Consider the following 15,762-nt stretch of genomic DNA (forward strand, 5'->3'; position numbering starts at 1 on the left):
TGCCATCTTACAGTCAATGTTAAAAATAAAGCTGAACTAATTTAATTTCCTCTTGAAGAAGATCCTGAAATAGTATCCAATTATTTATATAATGATGGTGATGCAGATGAGAATACCAATGCATACCATTTAACTTTGCACTTTCTATAGGCTAGATGTTTTGCTCTGAATTAAAACAAACAAAAAAAATATTTCACAGGGATAGACCTCAGTTTAACCATAGGAAGGGGGAATATTTGTTAACATTTACTGAAGAGATGACTGAAGTTTATTAGCAATTAAGTAACTTATCTAAAGTTAAACATTTAATAAATTCAAGACCAGAATTCAAATCCAGGTTTATCTGCCTCCAAAATCTGTATGTTTAACTAGTAGTTACTATTACTATTCAGCATATGCCTTTTGAAGAGTCATATTTAAGATCACTAACAGTTGATATGTAGCTTTATTTATGAAGTATCTTCTTTGTATATTGGACTTTCTAGAAGGCTTAGTGGTAAAGAATCTGCTGATCACTAGTGGAGATGAAGGAGACATGGGTTCAATCCCTGGGTTAGGCATATCCCCTGGAGGGGCAAATGGCAACCCACTCCAGTACTGTTGACTGGAGAATTCCATGGACAGAGAAGCCTGGCAGGCTACAGTCCATGGGGTCACAGAGTCAGATGCGAGTGAGCACACCTGTAGTTGGAAATGTAGTGAAATTTGCAATCATGCAAACTATACAGTCCATGGAATTCTCTAGGCCAGAATACTGGACTGAGTAGCCTTTCCCTTTGCGACCCCATAAACTATACAGTCCATGGAATTCTCTAGGCCAGAATACTGAACTGAGTAGCCTTTCCCCTCTCCGGGGATCGAACCCGGGTCTCCCGCATTGCAGGTGGGTTCTTTACCAGCTGAGCCCCAAGGGGAAGCAAGCCTACCTGTATTCCTTGTATATTATCTCCTCTGTTGATTTTAGTGGTGTCATTTGTTGGGATAATTAAATGTGTATGGGGCAAAAAAATTGTTTGGCACATCTGACATTTATTTTTTTCAAGATATCTGAAACAGGTTATCAAAATCCCCACATATGTGGACACTTTTAACTACTTAAGACCAGAGAACATCAAGTGTTTTCACAGCTGTACAGTATGGTTTATATTGTCAAATCACAAAAAACGCTTTGGTCTATGCTGGCGAACAATGGAATATGATTATACTCCTGTGATAAGAACGATACAGAAATGTCAATACATTTTTTTCATTATTTTCCAGGTTTGACCTATTTGCAAATTTAAGTATCAGTGCCTGGAAATTTAAGCAATCATTTTGCTTAGGGAGGGCTTTACTGGTGGCTCAGCGATAAAGAATCCACCTGCCAATGCAGAAGCCACAGAAGACGCAGGTTCAATCTCTGGGTCGGGAAGATCCCCTAGAGGAGGAAATGGCAACCACTCCAGTATTCTTGCCTTGGGAATCCCATGGACAGAGGAGCCTGGTGGGCTACAGTCCATGGGGTCCCAAAGAATCAGACACAACTGAGTGCCTGAGCACGCATGCACACTTGCTTGGGGAGTATTAGGTATTCCCAGTCTTCCTATTATATGTTCCCATATTTCCCTTTTTGAACCATTTTTCCAGTCTTTCCAATCAATATCTTAAATATTTGTTCTTTAATTTTCACTATCAGTCCTATTTTTTTGTTTGTCCCCTGTTTCATTGGCCTGATTTAACACTGTACTAAAGTAACAGTCACCTTTAAACCTTATAGCACCTAGTTACTAATTGCCCCTAACTTCATTTTTCAATTGTCATGTTCTGTTTACCTAAAATTCTTAATCTCTTTGTTTTTGTCCATTTTATGTATTTCCATAAGCCCTCTCAAAGTTTTTAGAAGGTGGCGGTAATGATTGTTAGACCTGGCCCTTTAAAGTTATAGAAGAGAAACTGAAGAACCATTATCATCACTAGATTCTCTAGATATGACTCTGTTAAGCATTCCAATTAATCTGCTATTCCCGCCTCTCCACTGAGCATAATCATCTTCATAGTAATATCATTTGATGGAAAATCTTCTGAAAATTGCAAATAAAATGAGGGTATATTTTCAATTAACAAATTTCAAAAACTACAGTGATCTTACCAAATTGCTTCTTCCTGTATTTATGTGCATGTTTGATTCTGGTAGGTGTTACTGTGTAGTGCTTGAGAGTGCAGAGACCAGTGATCCCCTAACATCAATGCCTAAAGAGTATATTTGGCACAGCTGTAGGCTCCTTGTGTTTTGAACACAATTTGGAGTAACAGCAGCTGAAGAAGAAAAACTCTAATAGCATTTAAAATGCATACAATTAGGTTTTGTAATTTCTGCAAACCAGAAGATTGTGACTAGACAGTAATAAAATGTACTCATTTCCACTTATCCCAGTGGGAGGGCTTTCCTGGTGGCTCAGATGGTAAAGAATCCACCTGCATTGCAGGTGACCTGAGTCCAATCCCTGGGTCGGGAAGATCCCATGGAGAAGGAAATGGCAACCTACTCCAGTATTCTTGCCTGGAGAATCCCATGGACAGAGGAACCTGGTGGGCTGCAGTCCATGGGGTCACAAAGAGTTGGATACAACTGGGCAGCCAATGGGAGAACTTTTGTATTACCTAAGAAAACTTTTGTGTTACATAAGAAATAAAAAAGGATTGTATCTCCCTGAAAGTATTCATTGTAAAATCAGTTACTAATCTTTATTAATGTTAGATAGGAGTATATTTTCCCCAAAAGAACTTGGTCCAGTTTGTATTGTACCTCCTTTTCTTTAATAAAGAGATAGTTGGAGAATCAGCTAAGGTATTGTGTTTTGTTTTTTGTTTTAGTGTGGAGACAATCAATGATGGAAATTTTCACATTGTGGAACTACTTGCCCTGGATCAAAGTCTCTCGCTCTCAGTGGATGGAGGGAGCCCCAAAATCATTACCAACTTGTCAAAGCAGTCCACTCTGAATTTTGACTCCCCTCTCTATGTCGGAGGTAAGCCCTTTCTCAAATTTCATGGATTCCCAAACCCCATGATTCTCATCACAGATTAATGCTGAAGTTGTTGATGCCTGGTGCCATGGTCATTGATCAATCATTGATGAATAGCAAGGATAGAAAAGAAAGAGTCCTAGATGGGTGTAAGAGTCTATTTTGTAATGCTGACCCTGGGTCTAACTAATATGTAGTCGGGTGGAGGACATTAATGTTTCTTTTGTGTCTATCACTTGCTAGCTGATTTGCACATCAGATAATTATTTAATCTGGTGTATGGAAAAAGAAAGCTGGTTATAAGTCAAATCAGACAATGAAAAAGATGAGAAAACAAGTTTGATGCAAACTGAGGAGTACATGACCCACCCCAGCTCCATTAAGGAGAGTAACACTACCAGCTTCAGTCAGATGTCACTATGCTTGAGTGTCTTTACTGTTAGTCACAAATTCATCTACAGGATAGGATAGTTATTAATGAAATCAAATGAATGAATGAACAAATTAAATTCACAAATTGTATTGGGGCAATGGGAAGTACTTCTGTTGAGCTCAGACCTTAAGGGGAATGATAAAGAGAGAAGGTTGGAAAGGTGGTTTAGGGCTTGAAAATACAGAGTGAAGACTATTTTTAAGCGACAAGAAGGCAGATGAGCAAATATAAGGGATGGACAGAGATCTGAAGGAGCACAAAGAAAAAGAACCGCAGTAGGGAAACCTAGCATATTGAAAAGCAGAGACATTACTTCGCCAACAAAGGTCCGTCTAGTCAAGGCTATGGTTTTTCCAGTGGTCATGTATGGATGTGAGAGTTGGATGGTGAAGAAAGCTGAGCACTGAAGAGTTGATGCTTTTGAACTGTGGTGTTGGAGAAGACTCTTGAGAGTCCCTTGGACTGCAAGGAGATCCAACCAGTCCATTCTGAAGGAGATCAGTCCTGGGTGTTCTTTGGAAGGAATGATGCTAAAGCTGAAACTCCAGTACTTTGGCCACCTCATGCGAAGAGTTGACTCATTGGAAAAGACTCTGATGCTGGGAGGGGTTGGGGGCAGGAGGAGAAGGGGATGACAGAGGATGAGATGGCTGGATGGCATCACCGACTCAATGGACTTGAGTTTGAGTGAACTCCGGGAGTTGGTGATGGACAGGGAGGCCTGGCGTGCTGCGATTCATGGGGTTGCAAAGAGTCAGACATGACTGAGCAACTGAACTGAACTGAACTGAGAGAATCCTTGCACTCTTGTGTAAATTTGGAGGAGTAGATATAACCTGGAGATAGAATTTCAAATTTCAAGCAAATGAGTAAGAAAGCATATGATGGTGAATTGAGTTGCGTCGAATTAAATTACATTGAACTGAGATGAATTGACTGATGAAATCAACCCATTGTACAGATAAATAAGCCAAAGTTTCTGAATAGGTCAATGTAACCAATTTTTTCACCATGACAGGTATTTTAAACTTTACATCAATTATTTTCACAAGAACAACCTGGGGATGCTACATATTTTTACCAACCCCTCAAAGCTTTCCCTAAAAGCAGTTTTGAAAAATTTCTGAAATTCCAGAGCACCACTGATTTTAATAATTTTAGCAGTAGACAATTTGAACACTCCTATAGAATTTCAGGTTTTTTTAAAGTAGTTAAAAGTCTTTGGTACAATTCTGTAAAGATTTATTGAGCACCTCCCATAAGCTGAGAACTAAGTTAATAGAGGCATAAAGAATAAAAAGCTGAAAAAGAATCATCCCTTCTGTACCCAGGGGAGTGGAGAAGACAGTCACATCCTCATGAAACCATAATGCATTGTAATAAAAGTATCTTATAGAAAGTCTGGGCAGCAAGATGACTGATCTGTTTGCTTCATGGGAATCACACTATGGGATTCATTAACAGGCAAGAGCCTCCATTGTTGCCTGTGGTTGGAGAGAAAAGAAATTGTATTTGCTAAGCATCTGCTGTGTTCTCAGCATAATGCTGCTTTTACAGTCTTACCCCCAGAGAATGTAGGAAGTAGGTATGATTTTTTGTTTTATAATCGCTAAGGGGTTATCTCAGGGACTCCTAGAACATGTCCAAGTTCACAAAGCTATGAAGCTATGATAGAGACCTCGTTTGAGTTCAGGCCTATCTGCACCCAAAGCCACCTGCAATTGACATTCACTTCTTACACAGTCTAACTTCTGTGGCTTTTGGTTTGTTTCTGGACTTGTCCTTCACCTGATTTTTTTACACTTTCATTAGAGATCATTTCACTGAGTCTTCTAAGACCCCTTTAAAATGTGGTTACAAGAATAAATAAGTATGGAATGGGAGTGCTTGGGCCAGAAGCTTGATGATGCAGTGGTTAGGATTGTGCTTCCAATGCAGAGGGTATGGATTTGACCCCTGGTTGGAGAACTAAGATCCCACAGGCCACATGGCATGGCCAATAAGTAAGTAAGTAAAGGAGGCAGAGCACCAAAGAATTGATGCTTTCAAACTGTGGTGCTGGAGAAGACTTGAGAGTCCTCTGGACAGCAAGGAGATCAAACTAGTCAATCCTAAAGGAAGTCAGCACTGAATATTCATTGGTAGGACTGATGCTGAAGCTGAAGCTCAATACTCTGGCCACCTGATGTGAAGAGCTGACTCACTGCAAAAAGACCCTGATGCTGGGAAAGACTGAGGGCAGGAGGAGAAGGAGGAGACAGAGGACGAGATGGTCAGATGGCATCACCGATTCAATGGACATGAGTTTGAGCAAACTCCAGGAGATAGTGAAGGACAGGGAAGCCTGGCGTGCTGCTGTTCATGGGGTCACAAAGAGTCGGACATTACTTAGTGACTAAACAACAAAGAAAGTAAATAAATAGAATTCCATGTTTTTGAAAAAGAACATTTTTCAAAAAGGGGGAAAGAAGAGTTTTTAGTCAGCATTGCCAAAGCCTTTTACTCTGTGGATCACAATAATCTGTGAACAATTCTGAAAGAGATGGGAATACCAGACCACCCGACCTGCCTCTTGAGAAACCTATATGCAGATCAGAAAGCAACAGTTAGAACTGGACATGGAACAACAGACTGGATCCAAATTGGAAAAGGAGTACGTCAAGGCTGTATATTGTCACCCTGCTTATTTAACTTACGTGCAGAGTACATCATGAGAAACTCTGGGCTGGAAGAAGCACAAGCTGGAATCAAGATTGCCGGAAGAAAAATCAATCACCTCAGATATGCAGATGACACCACCCTTATGGCAGAAAGTGAAGAGGAACTAAAAAGCCGCTTGATGAAAGTGAAAGAGGAGAGTGAAAAAGTTGGCTTAAAGCTCAGCATTCAGAAAATGAAGATCATGGCATCTGGTCCCATCACTTCATGGGAAATAGATGGGGAAACAGTGGAAACAGTGTCGGACTTTATTTTTGGGGGGCCCCAAAATCACTGCAGATGGTGACTGCAGCCATGAAATTAAAAGACGCTTACTCCTTGGAAGGAAAGTTATGACCAACCTAGACAGCATATTGAAAAGCAGAGACATTACTTTGCCAACAAAGGTCCATCTAGTCAAGGCTATGGTTTTTCCAGTGGTCATGTATGGATGTGAGAGTTAGATGGTGAAGAAAGCTGAGCGCCGAAGAATTGATGCTTTTGAACTGTGGTGTTGGAGAAGACTCTTGAGAGTCCCTTGGACTGCAAGGAGATCCAACCAGTCCATTCTAAAGGAGATCAGCCCTGGGATTTCTTTGGAAGGAATGATGCTGAAGCTGAAACTCCAGTACTTTGGCCACCTCATGCGAAGAGTTGTCTCATTGGTAAAGACTCTGATGCTGGGAGGAATTGGGGGCAGGAGGAGAAGGGGACGACAGAGGATGAGGTGGCTGGATGGCATCACTGACTCGATGGACGTGAGTCTGAGTGAACTCTGGGAGTTGGTGATGGACTGGTAGACCTGGTGTGCTGCGATTCATGGCATTGCAAAGAGTCGGACATGACTGAGCGACTGAACTGAACTGAGTCCTTTCCTGGAAATGGAACATTCTGTCCTTTTGACCCCATTCTAGGAAGCAATCCAGTTACTGAGGCCGGACAGGCAGACTAAAAACCCAAACTCACAACTTTCAATCCACGACACCTAATTCAGTACCTGCTGAAGTGTGACCAGGCCCATTTTCATCAGATTCACCTGAGCTATATGTTTACATTTCTGTGCCCACCCGTTCCTTCTGGGTCAGAATCTCAGGTGGGGAAAGAAGGGGGCCTGGGAAGCCTCCTTCTGAACAGCACCCCCTTTGGTGGGTCTTAGGTATTTCAAGCTGGGAAACAGGTGGTACGTCCATGGGCATTACAGATGAGAAAACTGAGCCCCAGGAGAGAAGAAATGACTGGCCTGAATGCACAAAGTCCAAAAATACAGGCTTTGACCTCTAGCCTAGTGGTTTTGTATAAGCCACTGTCTGACTTTGGTGCCTGCTAGACCTCGTTCTCCTTTGAATGGGAGAGAAGATGCTACCCAGAGGGTAGGGCCCAGAGAGTACTATGGTTCTTGGTCTCTATAACCAACAAACCTTCTAGAGAGTGAGAGCCATGGTCTTTCCCAGCTTCAGGACCCCAGCCAGTAACTCAGAGTCAAGTGCAGGGGAGAATGTCAGCTGCTCTGAAGACCTTGGCTCCATCCCCTCCCCGACTGCCTCATGTAGGATCCCATTCAGGAACTGTTTCAGGGTCTGGCTTAGGTCATGGAAAGATTCCTCAGCTTTAACAAATGAGGGTTACCAGATGACTGTCACTAGTGGAATATACATGTGTGTATATATGTGTGTATGTATATATTTATGTGTGTATATAATTTGTATGTGTTTGTGTGTGTGTATATATATATATATCCCCTGGAGAGGGGCATGGCAACCCACTCCAGTACTCTTGCCTGGGGAAATCCTATGGACAGAGAAGACTAGCAGGCTACAGTCCATACGGTCGCAAAGAGTCGGACACGACGGAAGCAACTTAGCACACTACACATATATATGTGTGTATGTGTGGTGTGTGTATATATATATATAAATGTATATGTATATGGGGCTTCCCTGGTAGCTCAGCTGGTAAAGAATCGGCCTGCATTGCAGGAGACCCCAGTTCGATTCCTGGGTTGGGGAGATCCCCTGGAGAAAGGCTAGGCTACTCACTCCAGTATCCTTGCCTGGAGAATCCCATGGACAGAGGAGCCTGGTGGACTACAGTCCATGGGGTTACAAAGAGTCAGACACGCTGAGCGACTAAGCACTTACACACACACACACACACACACACACACACACACACACACATAAACACACAAGATTGCAAATTCTGGTTTTGGAAGAATTTCTTTTATAGCCCTAATTTCTTGGAATATGAATGTTTCACCCAATTAGCAAGGGAATAAATAAGATGTGAATGAGGTGCTATCCTGATAGGAAGCAGGGTGAGTTTTTCCGGCAATGACATCTGTGGCTGAGCTTGGGACGTTGCCAGTGTTGCACTGGACTAGTTGCCAGCTTGAAATTTGTCAGGACTGGGGCAAATGGTCCTTGTGAACCTCAGCTCTCATCCTCTGAAAATCAACGGGCTGAACTATGGCCTGAGATTAGGGAAGTTTGTCTTATCAGCCTAATTCTAACCTAGTCTTACTAGTGACATTGAGCATGCCCTCTGAGCTCTCTGGGCCCTGGGGTTGGTCAGGGAATAAAAACTGCTTTGTGAAACTCTAGGCTTCAGGGGTGTGTGTCCAGGTTTGGAGCTGGGTGTGGAGGTAAAGGAGCAGGAATCCCTTTCCCATTCCCACTTACTTTTAAGTACAGTGACCCAAATTTAGATTTTATAGATTGGGGGCAGGAGGAGAAGGGGACAACAGAGGATGAGATGGTTGGATGGCATAATCGACTTGATGGACATAGTTTGAGTGAACTCCGGGAGTTGGTGATGGATGGGGAGGCCTGGCATGCTGCAGTTCATGGGGTTGCAAAGAGTCGGACACAACTTAGTGACTGAACTGAACTGAAGGTTTTTAAAAACCAAATGTTAAAAATTAAAAATGGACTGCCAGTGAACCTAGGGTCTTTATTCTAGTTGTGCATTAGAATTGCCTAGAGCATCTTCCAAAATATAAAAACGAAGAAACATGCATCCCTTCTCCCTCCCCCACTCCACCCAGGTAATCTGATCAAATCAGTCTGAGCTGAGGTCCCAAGCATCAGTATTTCTTCAAAGATCTGGTGTGATTCTGATGTGCACCCTGGTTGAGAACCGCAGGACAGGATGCTTGTTCTGTCTGGTTCTAAAGAAGAGTTGTACAGACTGCTCCCATCCCACTGGAAGAGCTAAGAGGGTCCGGGTGGCCCCTGGCTGAGGAACCCCGGGGAACCTGGCTTCTGACTTGGTGTCCCTCCCCAGGCATGCCCGGGAAGAACAACGTGGCTGCAGCTCTGCGCCAGGCCCCTGGGCAGAATGGCACCAGCTTCCACGGTTGTATCCGGCACCTTTACATCAACAGCGAACTTCAGGACTTCCGGAAGGTGCCCATGCAGACCGGCATCCTGCCCGGCTGTGAACCATGCCACAAGAAGGTGTGTGCCCATGGCACATGCCAGCCCAGCAGCCAGGCCGGCTTCACCTGCGAGTGCGAGGAAGGATGGACAGGGCCCCTCTGTGATCAGAGGACCAATGACCCCTGTCTTGGAAATAAGTGAGTTTGGGCTGCTTGGGAGTTAAACCCACACTCTCCAACCCTGAAACCCATACTGAAGAAGGGAAAGAAGGAAAGGGGGAAGGGATAGAGGGAAGAGAAAGAAGTCAGTCCATTAGCACCGTCTCCCTGATGTTCCCTCCACCATCGCGCCTCCGTTCCTATCCTCCCTGCCTAACGAATTTCCATCCTTGCATTCCTCCCGCTCTGTAGATGCGTCCATGGCACCTGCCTGCCCATCAATGCATTCTCCTACAGCTGCAAGTGCCTAGAGGGCCATGGGGGCGTCCTCTGTGATGAAGAGGAGGATCTGTTTAACCCGTGCCAGGCGATCAAGTGCAAGCATGGGAAATGCAGGCTCTCAGGCCTGGGGCAGCCCTACTGTGAATGCAACAGTGGCTATACCGGGGACAGCTGTGATCGAGGTAAGCCGAGCCAGCTGGGCCCCTCCCTCTCTCTTGGCAGAGCAAGAGGGGCCGTCAGCTTTGAAAAGAGAGAAAGGGAGACACACAGAGAGGAGAGTGACTTGAGAAATGCCAGCTCTTTGCACTATTTGCAGTTGCTCTTATTGATTTACTTTCTAGTGTAAGGCAGGCACAGATATGGAAGGTACTAAACCTCTGTGGCAGGCTCCCCTTGGGGCTCAGCTGGTAAAGAATCTGCCTGCAATGAGGGAGACCTGGGTTCGATCCCTGGGTTGGGAAGATTCCCCTGGAGAAGGGAAAGGCTACTCACTCCAGTATTCTGGCCTGAAGAATTCCATGACTGTATAGTCCATGGGATCGCGAAGAGTCGGACACGACTGAGTGACTTTCACTTTCACTGTCAAACCTCCATGGCAGAATTTTACACGGACTTCACATGTCTTCCCATGTTGTGACTTGCTATGAAAATGCTCCTTTTTCTGTTATGCAGAAGCTCATTTCCTTCAGTCCTTCTTACCTTTGGGCTTCCCAGTGGCTCAGATGGTAAAAAAATCTGCCTGCAATGCTGGAGATCCAGGTTCGATCCCTGGGTCAGGAAGGTTCTCTGGAGAAGGAGATGGCAATCCACTCCAATATTCTTGCCTGGAGAATCCCATGAACAGAGAAGCCTGGTGGGCTACAGTCCATGGGGTCGCCAAGAGTTGGACATGACTGAGCGACTAACACTTTCACTTTTCTTACCTTCATCTGCTGTTCTCATCGGCATAGATCACTCATTTATCTTCTGGCACAGAAAAGAAGGTGCTAATAATTCTGTTCTAACTTTAGGACAAAATCACCTTTGACCTTAGCATTAACTGATTTAAGATAGCAAATTATGCAGGAGAGAGGGACAGAAATGGGCCAACATGTCAACCCACGTACTTCCTTCTCCTGTGTCTGCATGATCAGGATGTGCTTCACCTCCAGCTGGCAGAGATTTTGTTGTGCGGATAGGGGTGATGAGATGAAAGGAACGTGCCCGTGGAGGCTTCTAGCAGATGGCTCTTTTTGAACTAGTTCGTGCTCAGGTGATTTATGAAGTTAGTGGAATGTTACTTGTATTAAGTAACAGATTGAATGGTATTAAACTCTAGGTCTAATAAATTAAATTGCATACTCTGAAATAGTGCCCTGTAGTAAGCAAAACCAGCTGTTAGTAGTATAAAAACAGAAGATGTATATTTTTGATATATAAAAGAGAAGATTTAGGAATCCAATTTTCTTGTCGGTCCAAAAGCATAGTATTTTTATAGTCCACATATAGAATATTCACTTGCTCAAAATAAAGGCCAAGAAGAAGTCTTCTGCAAAGAACAGAGCAGACTGTGCCACCAGCCTGTAATAGCAAATTTGAGCAAAATGCTGAAAATAGCCCTTACAAACCGGAAGCCAAAGTAGCATCTCCCTACTTTTAGAGCAGTAGATTCATAGCCACTTCGCACAACTTACAGCAGCTGCCCTTACACCGCCTGTGCTTTTTGTTCTTTTCTAGAAATCTCTTGTCGAGGGGAACGGATAAGAGATTATTACCAAAAGCAGCAGGGCTACGCCGCTTGCCAGACGACCAAGAAGGTGTCTCGGTTGGAATGCAGAGGGGGCTGTGCAGGCGGGCAGTGCTGCGGACCTCTGAGGAGCAAGCGAAGGAAATACTCTTTCGAATGCACTGATGGGTCCTCGTTTGTGGACGAGGTGGAGAAGGTGGTAAAGTGTGGCTGTACCCGCTGCACCTCCTAAACGCCTCCCTCGCAGCTTTGGTCTTTGGAAAATGTTGTCTACTTCTTGACCCTGTTGGACTCATGAATGCTTCATAGTGGAAATATTTGAAATATATTGTAAAATACAGAACAGACTTATTTTTATTATGAGAATGAAGACTTTTTTTCTGCATTTAGAAAAAAAAGAAATGCTTGAACTAAAGCTTCCCCAATGCTGGAGAAGTATAAAGAATGATACACCTGGAGGCATTAGAACAATGATGCGAACCATGATAACTTGGATTCAGCCTTTAATTTGCTGGAGATCAGCAGAAGCACATACCCAAGAGAGAGACAAGGTTCTCTCTGCTGATGAGAAGTTGCCCAGAGCATAATTCTCTGCGCCCTGGTTCTCATCTACATGGTTCATAAGGAAGGACAGACCAAGCACATGTGTGTGAGTGAGGGTGCAAGGCAGATGAATGGAACTCCAGAATTCACAGCCAGAATGAATGGATGAGAAATATTTTATGCAAAACATAAGGTATCCTGAAGACCGGGGTTCCATTCATGAGAGGAGATGAGAGTGCTAAAATAAATTTTATCTTCTTTTTAAACGTCAGCATGTTAGCAGGAGAAGCACACAAAAGTGTTTATCTACCGTTTTCCAGTATTAATTTTTTGTAATATAAATGACAAAGGAGATGATAAAGAACCAATAGATTATTGATAAATAAATTAGTAATAATATGAATTTTTGTTTCTATGAGTTCTAAACAGCCCTATACAGTATTCGGTTTCAATGAGAAATATTTATTGTATCAAAGTACATTGTACTTAACATTTTAGGCCATCCTTTTGCTGTTTCTCGATGCTTTAATATATATTAATTTATAATTGTCCTGATATTTTTGTACATTTTTCAAACTTAAAAATCAGGATTCTTTTGTGGGTTTTTTTTTTCTTGGCAATAGTACTAACATAGGGTGTTATCTTGGGATAAATGTGTGTTGATCTGTTTGTTTACCTTGACATCTGACCACTGGTGTCACTGACCTACTGGCCTCATTCAGGACACCTGCAGAGGGTATGTAAAGTCTATGCGTGAGACGCTCACTGTACAGAAAGAAGCACCCCTCTGCAGCATGTCCTCACAGAACAGAAATGGTGTGTAGCAATCGACACTAGAAAAGTGGATCTTTTACAAATTAATATTTTCGTTGACCTTTTTTTGCCCTTTTACCGTGGTTGGGGAGGGGAGAGAAAAGGCTGTAATGTCAAGAACTGTGATTTTTTTTTTCACAAACAATAAAGCTCCTTTATGACTTTAATGTTCCCATGTTAACATGTTTGCTGCTAAATTACAATGTAGAATTAATAGAATTTATAGTGGACTGTGCTCTTCCCTCGTTAAAATCCCAGGGTACCTTGTAAAGTTGCAGGTGTTTCTTTCCAAAAACTTTTTTTTACAAAGAAAACCAGACGTACATGTATAATTCAGTGTGCTTTGTCTTTCTCCAGACTAATATCAGCTACACTACTGATGTATGTAAATTAAACAGATATTTACTTCATCTTCAGTTTGTTGGTTTTCTTAGAAACTGCACGCTATTTAGAGCTCCTTTCTTAAGAATGTCTTAATCAAGGTAGATACCAGGAGAACAGGGAAGGAAACCTGTACCTCTTTGTTGCCAGAAATTGGTTTGAGATTAGCATATCGTCACGTCTTGGGGTTTGGGGTGGCCACATGAAAGAGATGGAGGGCAGAACACATTCTTGGCTAATAAAAAAAAGTGCATATTCAATTCATTTCTTCCCCCCAGATATTATAAAATGAAATCTAACTAAACCAAAATGGGACTTTGTTTCTGTTGTTCTTTTCCCCACAGTTAGAACCAAAATGGAAAACTTTTGAAAAGACAAAGAGAACCTTTCTCGACAGGTGCTCTCAGGCAAGCGTTGGTCATATCAATATATACCATCCATACCAGGGAAGTAACACTGACTGAGTAATATTAACCCTCACCCATCAGGAGTTCTTTGGTTCCCTGCAAAAAAATCTGGTCTTTTTATTTTTTTCACCAAGCCATGCCACACATGGGATCTTATTTGCCTTGCCAGGGATCGAACCTGCGCCCCTTGCATTGGAAGCATGGAGTCTTAACCCCTGGACCACCAGGGAAGTCCCCTGTAGGAAAATCATGTGTATGTGAGCTTGCATTGATGAGCGCATGCACACACACAGACACACACACAAACACATACTCCGCCTCTTTCACAGACACAAATGTCTAATTATTCACTATTCTTTAAAATGTCTGCATTTTAATTATATAAATATTATATAGTCCTTATAAAACTTTTATAGTATTTATTCTGGCTGGTTGCTTGGTTGCTTCTTTTTGCAAAGATTTGTGTTATCTTAATAGTCATTGTTTTCTAAGGGCTTATTATACGGCAGGTGCTATACAAAGGACTTTACGTGAAATATCTCATTCATGTCCCAGGACAAACCTGTGAGTTTTTATGCTCCTTGTTTTCTGCAGGCATAAACAGCTCAAAAATGGGGGAACTGAATTTCAGCCTCTCAGACCGCACGTGCTTTGTGTTCAAGAGATAGAGGCAGCAGCTCAGTAATTGCTACGCTTTCTACTAAGGGACTTTAAAGCCTTGGTGCCTTATTTCCACAGCCCAATTATTCTCTGTAGTAATTATGTCGATTTAAGTAATCTACATTATACAGTTTTTGTTGTTTTTTTTTTTTTTTTTTTTCACTTCACTTCACTTTATTTTATTTTTTTTTTTTTTGAGAGTATTGTATCTTTATTTTTTTTTTTATGCTTTTTTATTTTTTTTTATTTATTTATTTTTTTTAATTTTAAAATCTTTAATTCTTACATGTGTTCCCAAACATGAACCCCCCTCCCACCTCCCTCCCCATAACATCTCTGTGGGTCATCCCCATGCACCAGCCCCAAGCATGCTGTATCCTGCGTCAGACATAGACTAGCGATTCAATTCTTACATGATAGTATACATGATAGAATGCCATTCTCCCATATCATCCCACCCTCTCCCTCTCCCTCTGAGTCCAAAAGTCCGTTATAGACAGCTGCGTCTTTTTCCTGTCTTGCATACAGGGTCGTCATTGCCATCTTTCTAAATTCCGTATATATGTGTTAGTATACTGTATTGGTGTTTTTCTTTCTGGCTTACTTCACTCTGTATAATCAGCTCCAGTTTCGTCCATCTCATCAGAACTGATTCAAATGAATTCTTTTTAACGGCTGAGTAATACTCCATTGTGTATATGTACCACAGCTTTCTTATCCATTCATCTGCTGATGGACATCTAGGTTGTTTCCATGTCCTGGCTATTATAAACAGTGCTGCGATGAACATTGGGGTACATGTGTCTCTTTCAATTCTGGTTTTTAAGCAAAAAAGTTGAAATATTAGCTGTTTCCAGAATGTTATCCTTTCTCCTTCTTTCTTAAAAAGACACAAAATATAATTATGTTTGCTGGAAACTGGGTTGATTCAGCAAGTTTCTTAGGGGATTATTTGCCTCATGATGCAACTGCTTTCTACAAGAGCTCTTCTTTGAGGAAATTCAGTAGTCAAATAATTACCAGTAAATGAAACAAATTAAGGGCAGTTATTCATGTTATGAAAGTCTGCTTACTTATAAGGCCTTAACCATAGGATTTCTTCAATAAGAAACTACTTTGGAGCATTTCCGACAGAATTCAACATGTTAAAATCCATTTTGCCTATTTCAGAATCAAGGCTACAACACAGAATAATGTACATTTGTAATCTGAAAAGATAAAGTAATTAAACATCCTTAATGTGTTTACTTAAGTCTCACATGAGTGAGGAGGTCCCTTCA

At 42.1% G+C, this 15,762-nt stretch overlaps 1 protein-coding gene across 1 annotated transcript in view; it reads left to right on the plus strand.

Annotated features, from left to right (window-relative positions):
• The window catches only part of SLIT2 (slit guidance ligand 2), a 400,034-nt gene extending 387,719 nt beyond the window's left edge, over window positions 1-12,315 (plus strand). Inside the window, exons 36-39 of the mRNA XM_052642277.1 lie at window positions 2,854-3,008; window positions 9,418-9,709; window positions 9,923-10,134; window positions 11,669-12,315. Of these exons, the coding sequence (XP_052498237.1) occupies window positions 2,854-3,008; window positions 9,418-9,709; window positions 9,923-10,134; window positions 11,669-11,910 (901 nt within the window). The 3' untranslated portion in view covers window positions 11,911-12,315. The remainder of the gene's footprint in view (window positions 1-2,853; window positions 3,009-9,417; window positions 9,710-9,922; window positions 10,135-11,668) is intronic.
• Window positions 12,316-15,762: the final 3,447 nt, after the last annotated feature.

The sequence above is a fragment of the Budorcas taxicolor genome, chromosome 6 (genome assembly GCF_023091745.1).
Source record: "Budorcas taxicolor isolate Tak-1 chromosome 6, Takin1.1, whole genome shotgun sequence".
In the NCBI taxonomy this organism is placed as follows: Eukaryota; Metazoa; Chordata; class Mammalia; order Artiodactyla; family Bovidae; genus Budorcas; species Budorcas taxicolor.